Source organism: Postia placenta (assembly GCF_002117355.1).
Source record: "Postia placenta MAD-698-R-SB12 unplaced genomic scaffold POSPLAscaffold_15, whole genome shotgun sequence".
Taxonomy (NCBI): Eukaryota; Fungi; Basidiomycota; class Agaricomycetes; order Polyporales; family Adustoporiaceae; genus Rhodonia; species Rhodonia placenta.
In genome coordinates this window covers 1099792-1117356 of record NW_020169846.1, presented here as the reverse complement: position 1 = coordinate 1117356, position 17565 = coordinate 1099792, and the positions used below count along the sequence as shown (strand labels likewise).

The following is a 17565-nucleotide window of genomic DNA, read 5'->3' as shown; positions in this document are numbered from 1 at the left end:
TATCAGTGTCCATGTAGATACATCGATTGTATGAGACGCACAAATAAAAGTTAACGCGGAAAGGAAGTCTTCATGATCGGAATATGTGCGCTCGTAAGATGAGCAGTCTGCAGCATCACTGATACAATTGTGAATTCGTAAAGATTAAACTGTGACACGTATAAACAAGACGTACAATGATTTAATAAGGCCAGACAAATCTGTGCCCGACCAATACCAGAAAACGCGGACCCATGGCTCGTTATCACCGGGTCGCATGCGAATGCTTTTAATATGACATAGCCACTCTTCATCGGAACCTTCAACAGGCGATTGCACTCGAGCGCTGGAGATCAACACGTTAGAACGGTGACGGGGATTTGCCGTTATCAGCTATGCCTACTCGTCGCCTTTCCGTAGAGACGTTGGACGCACACGGAATTTGTGTCCTTCACTATTGCAGATAATTTCGGAATCGCTGTCATCGCTCTCGCTGTCAATGAAGTCCACATCGAGCGATTCATATGCGTCGACTGTGCGACAGCACGAACGCTTGAGATGGCCCGCCAGCATGCAAAATTCAAACTCACCCCAGGTTACTCCCAGCCGTGCCATCGTTTTCCATTCGACGCGCGTCGGTGAACCATCGCCCCCAGGCTCCACTGAATGCTTCACCTGCTTTTTCCTTCGTGTGAGTACAGATCTCTTCGTGCGAGGCCTCTTCTTCGGGGAATCTTGCGTGCGTGGCATATCAGTCGCTCAGAGATATGCATACTACGGCTCTTGCATGAAGCCATTTTACTCCTGGAGTCGTGACATGTAGACTTACTGATCTATAGTCCTTCAATCCCTACGGCACGACTTGCACGTCAATTGCGGCTTAGCACGAGTGGATTGTACAAGCTGGCGGAAAGCTTCAAGTTCCTACCTGACGGTTGCGGTACGAGTGTGATATTATCGCCCTCCGATATGCCCTGCAGGATTTATGTAAATGATCGACTCTTCCGGACGCGACTCACGGCGAGACTAGTCACATGCGAACAGGAAGGACGGCGATGATTGGCAGAGGGCTGACGGCACCGCCGACTTAGCTCAACGGAACATCGCTGAGTGGCTGTAAGAGGCGGTTGGGAGTTGTCTGATTCACCCGCCACGCTCCGTCAGAACAATCCAAGAGAAAATGCGATTCATAGGTAATTGTTCAGTTTCTCAGTATGCAAGTAGGTCATCGGCGTGGCTACTGAAGACACTTTCCGTAAGGCGTAAATGTCCGTTTCCTTGTAAGAACGAGGACTAGTCCATCATACAGACGAAGGCAAAAGCGTACAGGTGCAAGTAATCTATATGGTATGGTGGATTATAGGTAAGCAATCAATCGATCGTCCGTTCAGACCCGCTGGCATACACTGCAATTGTAATGCAGCTCCTGACGAAGAATGAGGGCTGCAAACAACGAAGTTAAGCACTAGCACGACAGATCGTGGATGACAAGACTCACGAATAGCAATCAACGCCGCGATGCTGGCAATGGCAAGCACATAAAGTGTGCCGTACTTGATGATGATCCACCGACGCTGGCGCTTCTGCTTGATGGAGTACAGGGGTGCGCGAATCTGTTTTGATGGACGCAGCCAGACTGAAAAGCAACTTAGCACAACTGCGTGATCAAATCGAAATGGAAATACTTACAGAGCATCGTTGAGTGGACGCAGTCGATATAGGGCACTAGGATAGGTGGTGTCAAGAGTAGGAGCAGGAAGTGTCCAGTGAGGAAGTCAGAGCTCCAGAGCGACAATTCGATGATCTTGACGACATATTCTCGTGCTGGTTGCGAGATGGCATGGGATCCGAGGCCACGGCCGTACCATTTGCCCGTCCACCAAGCTCGGTTGGTCTCGTCGTGCTTGAACTCACGCGACAAGAACACGGAAATAAGCACCTTGTGGATGGCGCGCTGGATATAGATGACCGCGATGAGTCCGAGGACGGCATGTGCGACATTCCAGGACTCGAGGAACCACTGCACAAGAATATGAGAGCAGATCGATGGAACACAAAAAGGACTTACGAGGAACTCGAAGAAACCAATCATACCAACAACACCCAGAGAGTGCGCGAGGAACGCCATCACGGAGCCGAACTTCGGGTACGGCGTATCGAGCAGGGGGCCGAGGAACAGGGAGATCATGAAGAGGAGCAGCAAGACTGCTGCGTTCCACACAATCGGGCCAAGCGAAATGATCGCGATACGAATGAGAGGGCTAGGCGGCTGGACGCCGTCGACGGGGAAGGATTTGACGAACAAATAGGCAACAACCATCAGGATGGCCATGACGACGGGGAAGAGAACTTCAGAGAATATGACCGCACGCCATCCAGCACGAGGAACATCGCCTGATAGTTTCTCTGACGGAAGCCCGAGCTTCTTCTTCTTGTAACCAGTTATCATAGTGCGCGACAGACGACAGTAACCGATCCATGAGTTTTGGTGGACACGCGAATTGCCACGGTTCATCCAGCGTAGGAACTCTCTGTGCCACTGTCAACCTCGTTCACGGTCTTAGAAATGAATTGCACTCACCGATAGTCGACGATGAAGTCAGCCGCAGAAAACTGATGTGGGTTGAAGAGGAAGGGTGCGATGCAGAGCGACAGTACAGTTACCCAGAAGTATACGACCCAGCCAGTATACAGAGTGATCGTCACATATAGCAACATGACGAGTTGCCGCATGCCTAAGTAGATACTCGGCCCTGCAAATCGGGAGTACAAAATGCTGAACGAGATCCGTGTTGTCGCGAAACCACGTCCGGTTGCAATATACCGGGCCCCACCGAATGTCAGATTGCTTGCGATGGAATGGGAGGAGATGCGCGTGCCGAAAACCTCGAACGCGGGCGACAAGGACATGAAATGTTTCGTCAAACGGAACACAGCCTTCACTGCACCACGTTCAACGAGCTCTGTAGACGCGATTAGCGGTGGTGAGGAGATTCCAGCGATGAAGCCAGAAGAATACCTTGCAAGAAGAGCGGTAGATAGGCGATTAGGAACACCAAGAAGATACTAATGATACAGTGGTTGATCCATTCAAAGACAGGCGAGAGGTTATAACATCCCGTTGCGCCGATGAGCTGGCCAGAAGAGGTGTATTGACAAAGGAGTAATTGGCTCCTCAGGGTACCCAAGTAGACCACTGCATGAGGACATCAGCCGCAGACTGGAATATAGAAATGAGGGCACTTACTGGTCGTGATGAACACCTGGACGGACAAGATGACGAGCATGTTGTGGATGTGGAAACCAGGATGACCGTAGTAGAAAGTCAGGAAGCGATCAATGGGAAGTTGGGTTCCTAAGTAGTAGTACTCCCGACTGAGCATTTGCTCGCCCATACCAGTACCGATCTTCGTCTGGAAGTTGAGGATCGTCCCGAAACCTAGGTCACGACCTTTACCACATTGATAGTACTCCGTGTGTTTGATGCGACCGCCACGCCCGAAGGCATTCATTCCCGCGTAGATATCCTCGTTCAAGTGCAGACCTTTCTGAGCTTTCGACACGCCGCCACGCGTTGTCATGTAGATAGCGTTCAAGAAGTCGGGATGGCCATAGTGAAGCTTGCCGCCAATCCAGGCCAGCGAGCGGGCAGTAAGCGTACCGAATGTCTGCTCCTTGCCAGCCGCGAGGTCACCTAGGATACCAATGTTCTCCGAGAAGATGTACTCGCGAGCACCAACAATAGCGACCGGGTTTCTCTGGAACTCCTTGTGTCCCCATTGCGCATACGGACTCTGGCTGGACACAGCGTACTCCTCGAACTCACCCAGGACGTTACGGATCTTGAGACACTCCTCTAGGTAGTTGTCCTGATTAGCATCGATGAGCTGCAGATACTCGCCACGGTAGAAGATAATGGCGTGGTTCTGGTTGTCCGACTTGCCATCGCCGAGAATGGGATTACCTGGAAGCTCGATACGGAACTTGGGGCGACGACGGCCGGTCTCAGGGATGAACTCGGAGTGACCGTCGATGAGGGCAGAGAACAGGCGGACTTCCCCGCCCTCCTTGCGCCCGGGTTCTTCCTCGAGGTAAGCGATCTGGAGGTCAGGGTATGCGCGCAGCAAAAATTCGGCATTCTCCTGTTCCTCTCGATTGAACTTCGAGTAGCGCTGCATCGATACGACGAATTTAAACTTGCGGCGGGACATGCGCTCCAACTCGCGTTCCAACTTATCGGTATTGCCACCGAAGAGCTGAACGACCTCAGGATTCTCCACACGGTACAGGAGCTTGATCGCCTTGGCATAGTTCATCATTCCAGACACCGTCCGGTAGAGCGTCTGTGCACGGAGGGATGCCCAGATACGTGTACGAAGAGTGAACTCGGGAGCGGCGCTCTTGAATCCGATGCAGTAGAAGGGCAAATCGTCGGTCTTAGACTGACCCTTCTCTTCCGAACCGAACGGCGTCGGCCCACTGTACATGGCTGACTCCTCCGCAAGAATCTTCGTGTCCTTGACAAAGTTATCCCACTCGACGGGGTGAAGCTGCTTGAGGTACTCCAAAAGCGTAACGCGAGTGTTCTGGTCTTCCTCTCTGATGATCTCCCTGAGCGAGAGCAGAATCTACACGGCGAACCATTACTTATACATCAGGTGTCAAAAGAAATACCACGAACCTTCTCGCTGTAATGCGGCGTCAGGACGGTGAATGTCGGCATGGCATCAACCGGCAACGGCTCGGGTACGGCAGTGGTGAGTGACTGTGCAAAGAACGAGATACGACGCTCGGCTTCACTACCCGGAGTGAAGAATTCGCCCTTGAAGCCCTTGTCGCTCTGCGAAATGAAGAACGGCGGCGCACGGAGACTGCGGCGGCCATCCTGGCCAACATCAACCTGGTGATAGAGCAGTTTCTGGACGTGATCAATGGACAATAAGTGCTCGCGATACATCGAAATAATGATCGCGTTCCAGATCTGCGACACCAGGACCTACAGAATATATCGTTAGATGCTAAGAATAGTGGAAAAGTGTGATTAAGATCATACCTTGGGCTTATATTTTGTCTCCATGTCCGCAGTTGCGAGCAGTTTGGCGTAGATCCGTTTCGGCAGACGAGTATAGATATCCTTCCACGGCGTCCAGATCGACAAGCCGAGTGCGAACGACCGAGCGATGCTGAGCACAGTATTCCAAACGATCCACCACAAGAACGTGTCGAGGAAGAATAGGACGAGATCCATGAGGTACATGATCGTGAGTGTGAACGCGGCCTGGTTCCTGCAGAGAGCTTCGCCGAAGTACTTGTCGTTACAATTCTGGATCTTCATTCCCACCATAACGAGGATGGAGTTTTTGAACGAGAGTGTCAAGAAAAAGTACGACTCCGTCAACTTGCACCCGAAGATGAGGATCCAGAGCAGAAGAGACGACAGCCGAGCAGAGTATCTGAGGGATGGGTAGCTTGCCGTGAAGGTCTGGCTAGCGAGATACTTCCGCGATTTGCCTGCGACTCGATCGCCGAACATTCGCCCGGATGGGAGGATGGCAAAAAGCAACGTTGCGACGACCGAGATAAAGAATTGGACGATACCGAGGATCAGCGCCAATGAGCCACCTGGCGACGTCGACTCGGCAATAGCGATGTAGATGGTTGGTCCCCCGGTCAATGCGAGCGTGATCAAGAGGAAGAGGAGCCGTCGTGTCAGATGCGAAGTATTGTTCCAGGTTGTCGGGATGTACGAGAATTCTGCCAAGGTAGCGGCGATCATGATAGCAGAGGCAACTGCTCCGCCCAGCGCCGTCGCCGACCACCTCATTGCAGGAGAATTCAGGCCGTTGTAGATTGTTGGCGAGTTGAACGATGTGTAGAAGAAGTACATCGCGATATGTATGACCCAGATACGGTTGAAGTTCACTAGTAGATGCCCAAACGAGCGCTTCTCGTAGTACGTCTTGAAGAATGCGCGGTTCCAGTCGATCCTCTCGAACTGCATGAAACGCTGTGCCGGAGGCAGATCGACTAAGCGGGTCTGAGGAAGGGTAAGCTTCCATACGCAATCGATGCATTACGCAGCTATTCACCTTGTCGTTCAACACAATACGGGCAATTCCCTCCGGGTACCAAAATAGCTGATTCACATCATCGTACCCGATGATACTTTCGTGATCCCGCTCCCGCCGGACGAACTTGCCATCCACGACCTCGTAACCTTGGTCGCGAATGAATCTGTAGAGCGGTTTGACAACTGTGCGCAGGTAAAGTCCTTCAGAAACGGAATCGACTCGATTTTGGCACTCCGGGGATCGGTAGTAGTCGTCCGCACATTTGAAGATGAAGCACAAGCACTCTGGAACGAAGCGCACTTGCGCAGCCTCCCCCCAACACAGTAGCCAAAGCGCGATCTGTCGCATTCGATCGTATTGGCTCATGTTGTTCATTGCCTGCCGCCATCGGTCCATCGCACTATTCAGCGACTTCTCAGAGGCATTCTTCGGCACTCCTCTCTTCTTCCCCGCCGCCGATTTGAGCCGCTGCAAACCTGGATTCTGCGTCTGGCCTACAGCATCGTCGAGGTCTAGCTGCGCCGCGAAGTACCATTTCCGATAGTTCGCGTGCTGGCCCCCAATGTAGTCCGCGTGTAGCGTCAACAGCGCCTGATTCGGCGACATCCGCGACGCACGACTATCCAGTAGCTGCATCGTGAAATCAAACTGTCCCGCGCCCAATCAGTTCCGTAAGACCACTCAACGAAACCGCTTCCGCGCACCATGTTTCGCATCGAATCGCGCTGAAAGCCAAATTTCTGCGTTAAGTCCAGGAAAATATCCTCGATTTCTTCCTTGGACAGCGGTATTTGGCGCTCTGGGCTCCACGCCGGATAAGGCTCCCGTGTGCCCGTTGCTCCGCCCGCGTCGAGAAATGTAGGTGTCGATCCCTCTGACATTCCCATACGAGGAGGGCCCAAGGACTCAGCGGACGGTGCATACTTCGTGCCGTACACCTCCGCCTCCGAATCGGTGTCGGGCGGTGGGCCTGGGGGACGTCATAAGCGCTGAGCCGAATAAATAACAATTGCATCGCTCACCGTATGGGTCGTACGCGCCGTGGTGATCATAGTAGCGATCATCGTCATTCAGGCCAGTGTTGCTGCCGTCAGACATGTACGTATCCCTGCGACCATAGTTGTCTGAATCGTTATCGTAGTATCGCGCATCCGCTGCTTGGGAGTTACTGAAGGGGTCGTGGTCGGAGGAGGGGGGTGAGGAGGAGATGTACATGCCTTCCTGGCTCCTGGAGCCAGAACGACCAGCCATGAAGGACGAGTTGCTCGTCGTGGTCGGCGACGGGGGAAAAGAGTGTCGTGCAAGGCTGCGGCTGGGAAGCGTCACTCCCAACAGCTAAGATCCACTTTGGATCGGAGTTTCAGGACGACTTCTAGTTTAGGCAGGCAGTGGCTGACCACTACTCTGTTTTCGCAGCGACAGATATCGACGGCTTGTTTTAAAGCAGGCCAGTGTGACTACGGGGAGACAGAACGCCGAATGCCTAGCGTGTAAAGTCCAGGACCAGTGACATTCATGCAGTACATACTGCAAAAGAAGTGAGGTGGGTAAAAGTTCACTCGGAGCTTGAAGTTTTGTACATGATGCCAAGTCTGATGCCGGAACTCGAGCCTCACGGTCGCCTCTCCTCACAGCAACCTCACAGCATTCGCAAGGCGCGCACACCTGACTCTAATGTCTACGGGAATGCTCGCCGATTTCGCGAACGTATGAATGCAATCGTTTTGCTGAGTGACCCTAATACGTGAACGTGTGCTCGTCACTAAATCCAACTGGTGGGTGACCTTGCGCCGGTTGTCGAGTGACCTCCATGCAGTCCGGGAGCTTTCAAGGCTCCATGCCGAAAACTACAGTGAGATATGCTCTTTGTTCTCGGGTGCTTATCCGATAGGAGCACCTGTTCATGCGAACAAAGGGCGCTAGAACAAGCCGGCAGCCACCTTCGAGAGACTCAAACCCATACGACCATTTGGGCTGTAACTTGCAGCTGACGCGCCTCTTTACGCTGTTCTTTCCTAACGTACATATTCCCAGAGCCATCCTACCGTCGCAACCTGCGTTCTGGACCTAGGACTTCCTGTGAGTGGCGTCATTCTTCGTACTCACGCACGGGTCTCGTCAAAACTAAATCGACGCGGTTACCGGAATTAGCGCGTCGCTGAGTAGCTTCTCACAGAATTTTTCTCGCTATCGTGCAATTGCCTCTTGCCGGTCGATTACGGAGATACATACACCCCCGATGAGCGAACCTCTTCGTAACAAGCGACCTCGGGTGGATTCCAACGATGGGGCCTTCGTCAACCACCCATCTCTGTACTTCGAGGATGGCAATGTAATCCTGAGTTGCGGTAGCACATTATTCCGTGTGCATCGTTCATTGCTTTCGAAGCACTCTCCTGTCTTTCGAGACTTGCTGGAAGACAAAGAAGATCAGAAGCAACATTACCTGCGAGAATGCATCCACGTCGCTTTGAGCGACACCGGAGAAGAAATGGAGGCTCTGCTGAACGTCATATACGACGGCCTGTGAGTATGCTACACTTTTTGTTAAAATACCACAGCCCAATTGGTCTTATCTTTGTGTCAGGCGTTTCGATCTGCTGCGCCTCACAGTGGACACATTCCCAACGCTTGCGAATGTCTTTCGTATGAGCACGAAGTACAGGATTGGTCGCCCTCGTGAGGAGATTATCCAGCGTATTAAGCGTGATTGGCCTTCGGACCTCGCTATGCACGACGTCAAATTTGAGGTGCTACGCCGCGAATTGATGCAACAATCCGCGTTCCTCACACAAGCCGGGAGAATCGTCGCAAATCCCCAATATAATACAGCCATAATGCAGAACGAGAACGGCGTCATCCGCCCGGCGTCTGTCATCGCGCTTCTCCGACAAGGCGGATGCAACACACCTGAGATACTGGCCCCGCTTTTCTACGCGCTCAGCTGCGATACCTGGCAGTTCGGAGGGCCAGCAGTAGGTCACCATGTAGCCCCGCTCGCCCATGATGATATCGAGCGCTTCATCGCCGGATTAGAACGTTTGCGCAGCGCTCACGCATCTGCTGCTAGTCACTGCAGCTTGATGCTCACGCCCTCGCACGCAGAGTCATGCCTGCCCGGTGTGCGTCGATACTGGAGCGATCTTGCTGGAGCGATGTTGAGGCGAACCGGGCGACGTCGCCAGCCCATTGAGGAATGGAGGGACGCGGCAATCCTCGCCAGTCAACCGGGCTACTTCTCGCCGTACGCTGTCTGTGGTGGATGTGTTAGGTCGCTCATCGCTGGGATGTTCGAGATCCGTGGGCGTCTCTGGGTCCAGCTCCCCCATTTCTTCGAGTTGGTCCAATAATTCCAAAACCTTCTGGGGTTGCCTAAGCGAAGTGAGTATGTGGGCGTTACGTACATTTCGTTCTCTTCGTCGACAGTGACCCGAGTAATACAGACGCCCTTTACGGTAAGTGGTATAGGAAATATGTGCAATAATTCACATGGTCTATTTCTTGCACATGTGTATTCGTCAGGCGACATGTTACGATCAGGCATCGGTGAGTAACTCCCGTCGTGTGCGACTTTACCCTGTCGACAGAGCTTCAGAGCTTCAGCGCATCGGAGGTTGCCAACTGAAGCCATAGGAAGCCAGATGTCTACGCAGCAGCATGCTTCGAGCATCCACATGTGCCCTCCAGCCGCCAGACTCGCCGAAGGCGTGCAATTGTGTATCATGTGCGAATCTGGGACACACGCGCATAACACATTTAAGGACCGGCACATGCGCTGACGACGACGCAAATAGACTGTGGTGTCCCCACGCGTGGTGTCGGTCAAAGTAACCGTGGTTCTCATGACCTCAATGGAACCCACGAGGCCACAGTAAGTAGAGGGTGGCGATGACAAATTGTAGTAGCCATTATGTGGCAGTGGCACATGAGCTCCGCGATTAAGTAACGGGACTATGCTCACCAGGCTTACGACCACGACGAAGCTGCGGGAGCAGGTACAGGCTCTGGTAATACGCCTGACCTTCCAGACACTGGGCGTGGCTTCCAGGCGAATAGGCAGCGCCGACACAGCCTAGGTCACGAGCCTGAAAAGCAGCTCGAAATTTCAGATAGATCGCTTCAGTTCGATAATTTGTTTGAGCCTACAAGCTCTTACGCGAATGACAAGTAATCTCTGAGGTGCTTGACAAGGCTGCGCTACTGACCGTGACGCAATGTCATGCAGACGGTGTCCCACGGAGTCCTTCAAAAAATCCAGGAGCCTGGCGATATCGTAGCGTAGAGACCGCGTTGAACTGGAAACCTAGCGTTTCATAAGCTACATGAGTGAATCACACGACAGCATCTCGAGCCTCGGGATTCAAGCACTGGCCATGTAAGACAATTTCAGGCCAGCAACTGTTAAGTCCACAATGCCGAGGAGCCGAGAAACGCGCCCCACGTGAGCAGACGCGTGCATATCACGACGCGTCCTGCTGTGCATCTGCTCCACTACGCAAGGCTTCTCAACTGCGGCTCACCACTCCATGAAGTTTTCACTGCTGCGCAGGAAGTTTTATATGATACATATGCGCTCGTTGCGGATGGAATTGTGTTCCTCCTCAAACTGTTGAATACCACCTCCGAGCCCCCTTCGACGCTCGCGCTTTGTCCTAGCATTACAAATGCTATTGTTAACGATGAAGTCTCTTTATTTCTTCAAGTTTTTTGCCACTATTCTGCAGCGTGCTGATGCGCGTACGTTTACGGTCACGAACAGATGCTCGTACACAATATGGTGCGAACTTCATCGTTCGTCATCTTAATCTTAAGAAATTCTGAGTGGACGTTCTGTTTATACAGGCCTGCAGTACGTAGCGAACGAGAATTCACATGCACTCTGCATATTCCTGACATATAGCTGGCAGATCTTCACGGGGCCTTCCGCGAACAAGTCCACGCCTGATTATTCCACAGGGCAAGTGTCCCCTTTGAGGTCCAGTAGCCGTACAACATCGTTAACTTGTCGAATAACAAAAGTTGGGAAGCACAACCAGACGCCTCTGTGTCTTTCACCGTTCCAAACGACTGGACCGCTGGCCGAATATGGGTTAGTGAAGGCAATTGCCAACCATCACGTCTGCCACATAAGAAGTTGACAAGCTTGCATGCCTAGGGGAGGACAGACTGCAATTTCAACAACGACAGCGCGAGCGGTCAGACCTGCCTTACAGCCTGGTGCATTGGCGGGCTGAAGTGCAACCCCACAACTGGTACGGTAAGTCCACTTTCAGCAAGAGAGAGGCCCTACGGATAATCTCTGACCGTTCCTTTAAAATCAGGGTGTGCCTCCAGCGACGGTAGCAGAATGGACCTTGAATGGGGATGATAGTCAGGATTATTATGACGGTAAGATCAGCCCTTTCTCCGTTGGCATAATTTCTACTAAAGATATTATCAGTCTCCCTTGTTGATGGTTTCAACCTACCGATGCAAATTACCAACAATGTCGGCTGCTCAGTCGCAGGTTGCACAGCAGATCTGAATTCCGTCTGTGAATATCTATTGTCTCGTCAGCTGCATTTTGGGATCTTGATATACCTGTCACAGGTCCGAGCGTTCTCAAGGGACCTACAAACTCATCAGGTGACACTTTGGGATGCCAGAGTGCATGCGATGCTAACCTCAGCGGTGACACGAGTGAGTACCGCAGCACCACAGATAGAAATGTGACTGACACCTTGTCCAGCCGACTCACCTAACTGCTGCAGTGGAAGCTACAGTACGGCGGCTACTTGCCCGCCGTCAGGCGTCGAATACTACAGCTTCTTCAGTGGGCTTTCTTGTGTGATTTTCAAGTAATCCTGTTGATGATTGTACAACAGAGGGGAATTGCCCTGATGCATACGCATATGCGTACGACGAATCCAGTGGAACAGCTCTGTGGAAGTGTGATTCTTCGCTGAGTGCCGACTATACCTTGACCTTCTGTCCGTGAGTAGGCGTCTGTTGCCTCTGCGTGTTTCTTTGCAACGTGCTGACAGAGAATGAGGTCTGGAGCCGTGGCTGTGTCATCCTCAGGCACTGTTTCCTACTCCGCCTCTGCCACGCCTTCAGCCACAGGTAATCCCGCATCTTCAGCTGCAATATCAGTTCCGTCGTCCCTCGGGACAACATCATCGGAAACTTCTCAGAATGCGGAGAGCGGGACAAGATCGAGCCTGCCAGGTCTCAGCCTGAGAGGATATTCATCCTTGGTCTTATGGTTCATACTCCTTGGGGCTCCTGCGTGGGCCTGGGCACTTGAGGACATACTGTGGCTTTGAGGCACGGCGTGCGCTTCCAAGATCTTGAGCAGCGATGTTGACGTTTCATATGTACTATAATCCAGCGTTAAAACATATGCACGACGATGAAGGCGAATCTCGGAAACGTTATACCGCCACGAGCAATGTGCAAGGAAGTGTCGCGACCCGACAAGAACTGCCGAGCTGTCAGAAAATTAGCCAAGTGGATGGCATCTCGCGAGTGAATTTGACTGTAAGTGCCACATACATGCTATTTACCGCTTGGAAACTAGCGTCGAATTTTGGTATAGGATAATTGTATCTGTCCGATAGCATGAGAAGCTGTCAGTATTGTCGATTTATTGTCGCCACTAGTCGCCACTACGCTTCGGACATTTCCGTAATTTGATCATGTTTCTTTCGTATTTAGTGTACGTGCACCGTTTTGCTTCTTTAAATATTTGCAACGACTATCGGTCAGCTTTTGAATCTGGACAGACACTTCACTTCGTCGTGCTGTGTGCTTCTCCTTCGGAATTCAATGGTGATCGCTCTATATACCCCGTGCCTATGCAGGTACATGCAGTTTCACGAGTCGCGCAACAGTCATGAATACCATGTCGGCATGTCCCCCGGGCGGAGGAGGCCACTCGCATGTTACGCTGCACGCGTCCAGCATTTGACGGCTCTGCATAAACCTATTAGAGACCTCGTTTAGCGGAAGCAAGTCCGACGTATGATGTGCGCCACGTGGGGACTACCGGGAACCAGCCTGGCGTGTCTTGTGTTCGCAAATGTTTTCACGTCGGTTCGAGAGTCCGTAATGCAAGTTACAACCGTAGCAGCGTTCAACTGTTGAGATGGGCGAAGCCCTCAAGCGGATATAAAACTGGAAAAAAAACTGTTGAGATAAAATGTACATGCCGGAGGCTATGGCTTTCGTAAGTTCCGAGTGTTCTGCATTATCTGGAAGGGCTTCTGGATGCGAAACCAGACGCCAATCCCTGAGCCCTGAGGGCCCGTAGAGTCTAGTTTCAGGGAGATCAGGTCACTGACATGGTGCAATTATGCTGGTCAGTGATAGGCATCTCATTTTTCGTATATTTGGCTGTCTTGCGCATAGGTTAATATTTACGGCAAGGCTATGTACTACGCATGAAAGGTGCTCGCCGCCAATGACAGCAGTCTTACTGATTTTGGGAAGGTGCAAGGTGCTGATCGAACAAACTTTTGAGATCTATCGGGAAATTGACCCGGAATAATTAGCCCTTCCCTAACTAGACATTGAATTACTCTCTAATTCGATTGTATTGTGTATGTATGATTGCGTGTTCAGCTACTACTTCTGCCTCAGAGCATTTGACCTCGACAAAAGCTCAAAATCTCAGGTGGCCAGAAGCGTGCTGACGTGTCCAATCTGAGTTTGCGAAACTGGCTTTACTGTCTCACCATTCGTAGGGCTTGAACCGCTACATCCATGTCCCAGACATTCCCGGTGAGTAGAGCTGATATTTCGTCATAGGACGCGCCTGTAATGAACACCCAGCAAGCCAGGAGAATAGCATCTTCACCCATTGGCAAGCCTGTCGCTTTTGTGACAGGTCAGTTTGCTGGCCACACGCTGCGCGCTGAACTGGAAGAGCTCCAGAAGGCAGATTTAGGCCGAAAGTGCGTACCTATTCGTCTAGACAGCGTGGTTGGTTCACCATTATGTCGCAGGTATGCTCGCAAAGACCGGCGACCCCTAGACCCTCCGCCAGTCGTGCAGTTCCGTTTATTCGAGGTGTTCAACCATGGCACTCCGCGCGAGACGGAGAGCGAGTTTGACAATTACGAGTACACTTGTTTCTCTCCTGCTCATACATAGACTCGTAGCTCAGTCTTTGTTTTTAGCGAGGTCACGAATCTCGGCATTCTCTGTCATGTCGACTTGTTCCCTATTACTGAAGATACCGATGACGCTGACGAACTGTCGGGCGGCGGCACTGTTCAAAATACTACTCCGGTGTCATATATTGACTCGACGTCGTCCGCCACGTCCAGAACTCTCGACTCGACTTATGGCAGATCGCCGGCACCCACATACACGGTCCCGTCGCTCCTGCCATCCTCGCTGTCGAGCTTCACTGGATCTATCCCCGACCCCATACCATCCCATGGCGGATCTGCATACTCGGAACTCTATCCCTCATATCCACCGTCGATGGCACCATCCTCGGCTGGACTTTCGGCTGGACTTCCACAGTCCACCTCACCTCTTTCGGCGCCACATCCACCATTCTCTCCGACTTTGCACCCGTTTTCCGCTCCAGCGTCGGCGCCACACCAGGCGATGTCTGACTCCCTTTCCGCTCCAGCATACGTGCCTACGACGTCCACGGAGATGTTCCCTTTCCCTGCATTTGCGGCGACGTCTTGGGCGAGCGAAATGTTCTCTACGCTATCGCATGCACCACTACCTACCATGCCACAATTACCGACACCAAGTCCCTCATCGAGTGGACAAGATTTCTCAATGTCAGCTTTCCCGCCATCATCCACTTCCCTGCAGATGCTCTCTTCACCTGCATCACCCAACATGTCCCAATCATACGCACTTTCTCAAGGGTATCCGCTTTCGGTGATCCTTCCATCGCTGCCAATCCCGGCCTCAAGACCATTGTTCGACCATACTAATTCTTATCCGGTCCAGTCAGCGAGCATAGGCGGTGAGGCAGACACTGACATCGTTGCGTACTACGGAGATCACCCCATAAGGGAGAGTTCCAAATGCACACATGCGCTCGCGGGCACAACATTCGTGCAATCTGCCAGCCTGGAGTACAATGGGAAGAAGGTCCTGATGTTTGTGTTCTCTGTAGGTATCGTCTGGCACCTCTACGTGGTCTAACCTTGGTTAGGCCGCATATCAGTCACTGACGTTCGTGCAGGATCTTGCGGTCAAAATCGAGGGCACGTTTGTACTCCGGTACCGTGTGTTCAATATCTCCTCGAATGCCTTTGTTGGCTCCGGAATCCCCATCTTGGCGGAATGCTATGGGGGACCGTTCAAAATCTACTCCACCAAGGAGTTCCCCGGCCTGCGGGCGTCCACCGATCTAACCAAGGTCCGTCGTCATCACTATCTACCCGCGATTACTGACTCCACGAGCAGCACATCTCGTTTCACGGCGTTCGGCTCAACCTGCGCGAGAACGAACGGAAGCGACGTAAGAAAAACGAGATCGAGGCCGAGCGCAGGGCGGCAGCAGCAGCAGCAGACGACAATATGTCCGAGGCTGATTCATCCCCCGCAGCCCTAAGCCCTGTGAGCTGCGAGCCCTCTACTTCGGCTGCCAGAACCACCGGTATCCGGCGGAGCAAGCGAAATAAGCGACAAAATCGTGACAAAGGAAGGAACTCTGAGGATGACAGCGGCGACTTCGACGCATGAACATAACCTATCCCATTTCAGTACGCACATCCCACTGCTATCGTGTTCTCGTTGTTTCGCTTTACAGTTATCAACGCATATCATACATTATTGCCGCCATCTAATTACTATACATCCGGCGACTCGCGTCTGCCATTCATAACTGTAGACAAAATCACGGCTCTAGTTGATTTTCTTCCGGAGACTCCCGCCTGTCTGTCAACTTATACGAATGGCAGGAAGGGGGGAGTGGGCCGTATCCCTGGGAATAGGCATGCTATTGGCGTTTGTACGATAGGTCATTGTATCCATATCACGTACTAGTTTATCATCGCCTGTGTTAATTGTACTTCGGTATACGGAGTGCTCTAGAACACATACCATGTTTGCAAGATGTCATATCGTTAGAGACTGGAGTATAGTACCACATGGCGCGACAGATACGTGTTTACGATGTCTGCGACCGTCGCCTCCGAGGTGTTCATCGTAGACGCGCGTGGGTCAACCAATATCGAAAGGCCGCATACGTCAGAACAGAGAAACAAATAACGCAGATCGTAAGTAGCTTGACGTTCACAACGGATGTTTCATGTTCCACCTGCGTGCACCTTAATGTACTGCTCAGCCGGAATCATTTGAAAAATGGACTCACCACAGAGGCGAATGGAGAGAGAATAGGGATCGTAAAGTGCGATGGCATAGACCACCGTGTAGAATGCGTGTGATTCTGGCTACGCGCAAGTAGATATAAAACCACCGCCGCAAATGTAATAAGACATGTGAGGAGAAGGACCTATAATGCGGACATCGGTAAACCTCATGGATCGTTACTGTCTGCCACGTACAATGAGTCTCTCCAGTCTGGTATGTCGTTCATCGTGGTACTGCTGTATCGCGTATACCTCACGCTGCAAAACCATCGGACATGAGCACCGTACAATGAAATCCACGAGGAACCAGATTCACAGCACGTTTCTCCTCTGCAGTTTCAATGGCCTGCGCCATCTCGCTCTGGTGCGCAAGCCGAGCTGAGAGAAGCGTTTCCGCGGTCAATGCGCGCGCAGCCCAATATTGCTCCGAGGCGGATGTCGCAGTCAAGGACTTGACAGTGGTCACCATTGCCTTCTTTGAGGGCGGTGATACGATAGGTGCGCGCGCATACATCATGGTACGGCTTTCGGATACAGCAGAGGACGGGATCACAGAACCATGTTGTGTTAGATGCTTGCTAGGCGAAGAGCTGGACGGCGCATGATGTGGAGGCTTCCTAAGTTTGTTCATGTGGTCTATGTGGTTCTGCTCAGTTGGTGCCGCTGACAGCGCGTCGGATCGTGCATATGATGATACGTGACGAAAGGCTGCAAACCACACAACCTCGTGCACGAGAATATGGTATTCTGTTTTTTATAGTTCATGGAGATAGGGAGATTTATGTACTAAGGCGTAGGACAAGTCAATACTCACCTCAGAAGGGAAAACATATGGCAGTCACAGTTTGCAGAAACTCGGGCATGCACCCTCATGCACCCCCAGTCGAATGTGGCAGACGGATGCGGCAATCGCCGAGATGCGCGCTTGCAGACTCACAAGCTTTGCTCGAACTTGAATGACTATTACCAGTGACCAGTCCGGTCAATCGTGGCCGAGTACCTACAAAGCCCTTTAAGAAGAGGTCGAAATATGAGACTAAAGGGGTCTACGAAAATTTTCTGTCGAGGATCCCATTTTGCTCGGGGTATCACTTTGATAATTCATATCTTGACCGCTCACAGGATCTGTCCCTGAGGCCTGAGGGCTCAAGGACCTTGCGCCCTGGACTACTGAGCAGGGTCACATC

The 17565-nt window shown here is 52.0% G+C and overlaps 5 protein-coding genes across 5 annotated transcripts; 3 read left to right on the top strand and 2 right to left on the bottom strand.

Moving 5' to 3' along the window:
* Positions 1–1149: 1149 nt before the first annotated feature.
* Positions 1150–7265, bottom strand: POSPLADRAFT_1185258 (glycosyltransferase family 48 protein; the record flags this gene model as incomplete). The annotated part of the gene is made up of 12 exons (XM_024489137.1): positions 1150–1422; positions 1478–1615; positions 1669–1999; positions 2048–2510; positions 2561–2942; positions 2999–3175; positions 3227–4607; positions 4661–4975; positions 5033–6016; positions 6069–6698; positions 6755–7020; positions 7073–7265. The coding sequence occupies 12 exons, from the start codon at positions 7263–7265 to the stop codon at positions 1367–1369; spliced, it is 5316 nt and encodes a 1771-aa protein (XP_024335208.1). The 3' UTR covers positions 1150–1366.
* A 1024-nt stretch (positions 7266–8289) lies between these two features.
* POSPLADRAFT_1060899 (hypothetical protein) lies at positions 8290–9400 on the top strand (the record flags this gene model as incomplete). Its single annotated transcript, XM_024481313.1, has 2 exons — positions 8290–8576; positions 8638–9400. The coding sequence occupies 2 exons, from the start codon at positions 8290–8292 to the stop codon at positions 9398–9400; spliced, it is 1050 nt and encodes a 349-aa protein (XP_024335207.1).
* A 1329-nt stretch (positions 9401–10729) lies between these two features.
* Positions 10730–12027, top strand: POSPLADRAFT_1049607 (hypothetical protein; the record flags this gene model as incomplete). The annotated part of the gene is made up of 9 exons (XM_024479800.1): positions 10730–10827; positions 10951–11007; positions 11070–11139; positions 11206–11307; positions 11372–11438; positions 11491–11583; positions 11640–11729; positions 11779–11862; positions 11915–12027. The coding sequence occupies 9 exons, from the start codon at positions 10730–10732 to the stop codon at positions 12025–12027; spliced, it is 774 nt and encodes a 257-aa protein (XP_024335206.1).
* Positions 12028–13682: 1655 nt separating this feature from the next.
* POSPLADRAFT_1173812 (hypothetical protein) lies at positions 13683–16101 on the top strand. The gene is made up of 7 exons (XM_024488253.1): positions 13683–13811; positions 13863–13984; positions 14036–14152; positions 14210–14344; positions 14816–15173; positions 15247–15423; positions 15471–16101. Exons 1-7 carry the CDS (start codon positions 13794–13796, stop codon positions 15747–15749), a joined length of 1206 nt encoding a protein of 401 aa, XP_024335205.1. The 5' UTR covers positions 13683–13793; the 3' UTR covers positions 15750–16101.
* A 108-nt stretch (positions 16102–16209) lies between these two features.
* Positions 16210–16847, bottom strand: POSPLADRAFT_1154339 (hypothetical protein; the record flags this gene model as incomplete). Its single annotated transcript, XM_024486841.1, has 4 exons — positions 16210–16326; positions 16381–16521; positions 16574–16636; positions 16695–16847. The coding sequence occupies 4 exons, from the start codon at positions 16845–16847 to the stop codon at positions 16210–16212; spliced, it is 474 nt and encodes a 157-aa protein (XP_024335204.1).
* Between the last annotated feature and the right edge of the window lie 718 nt (positions 16848–17565).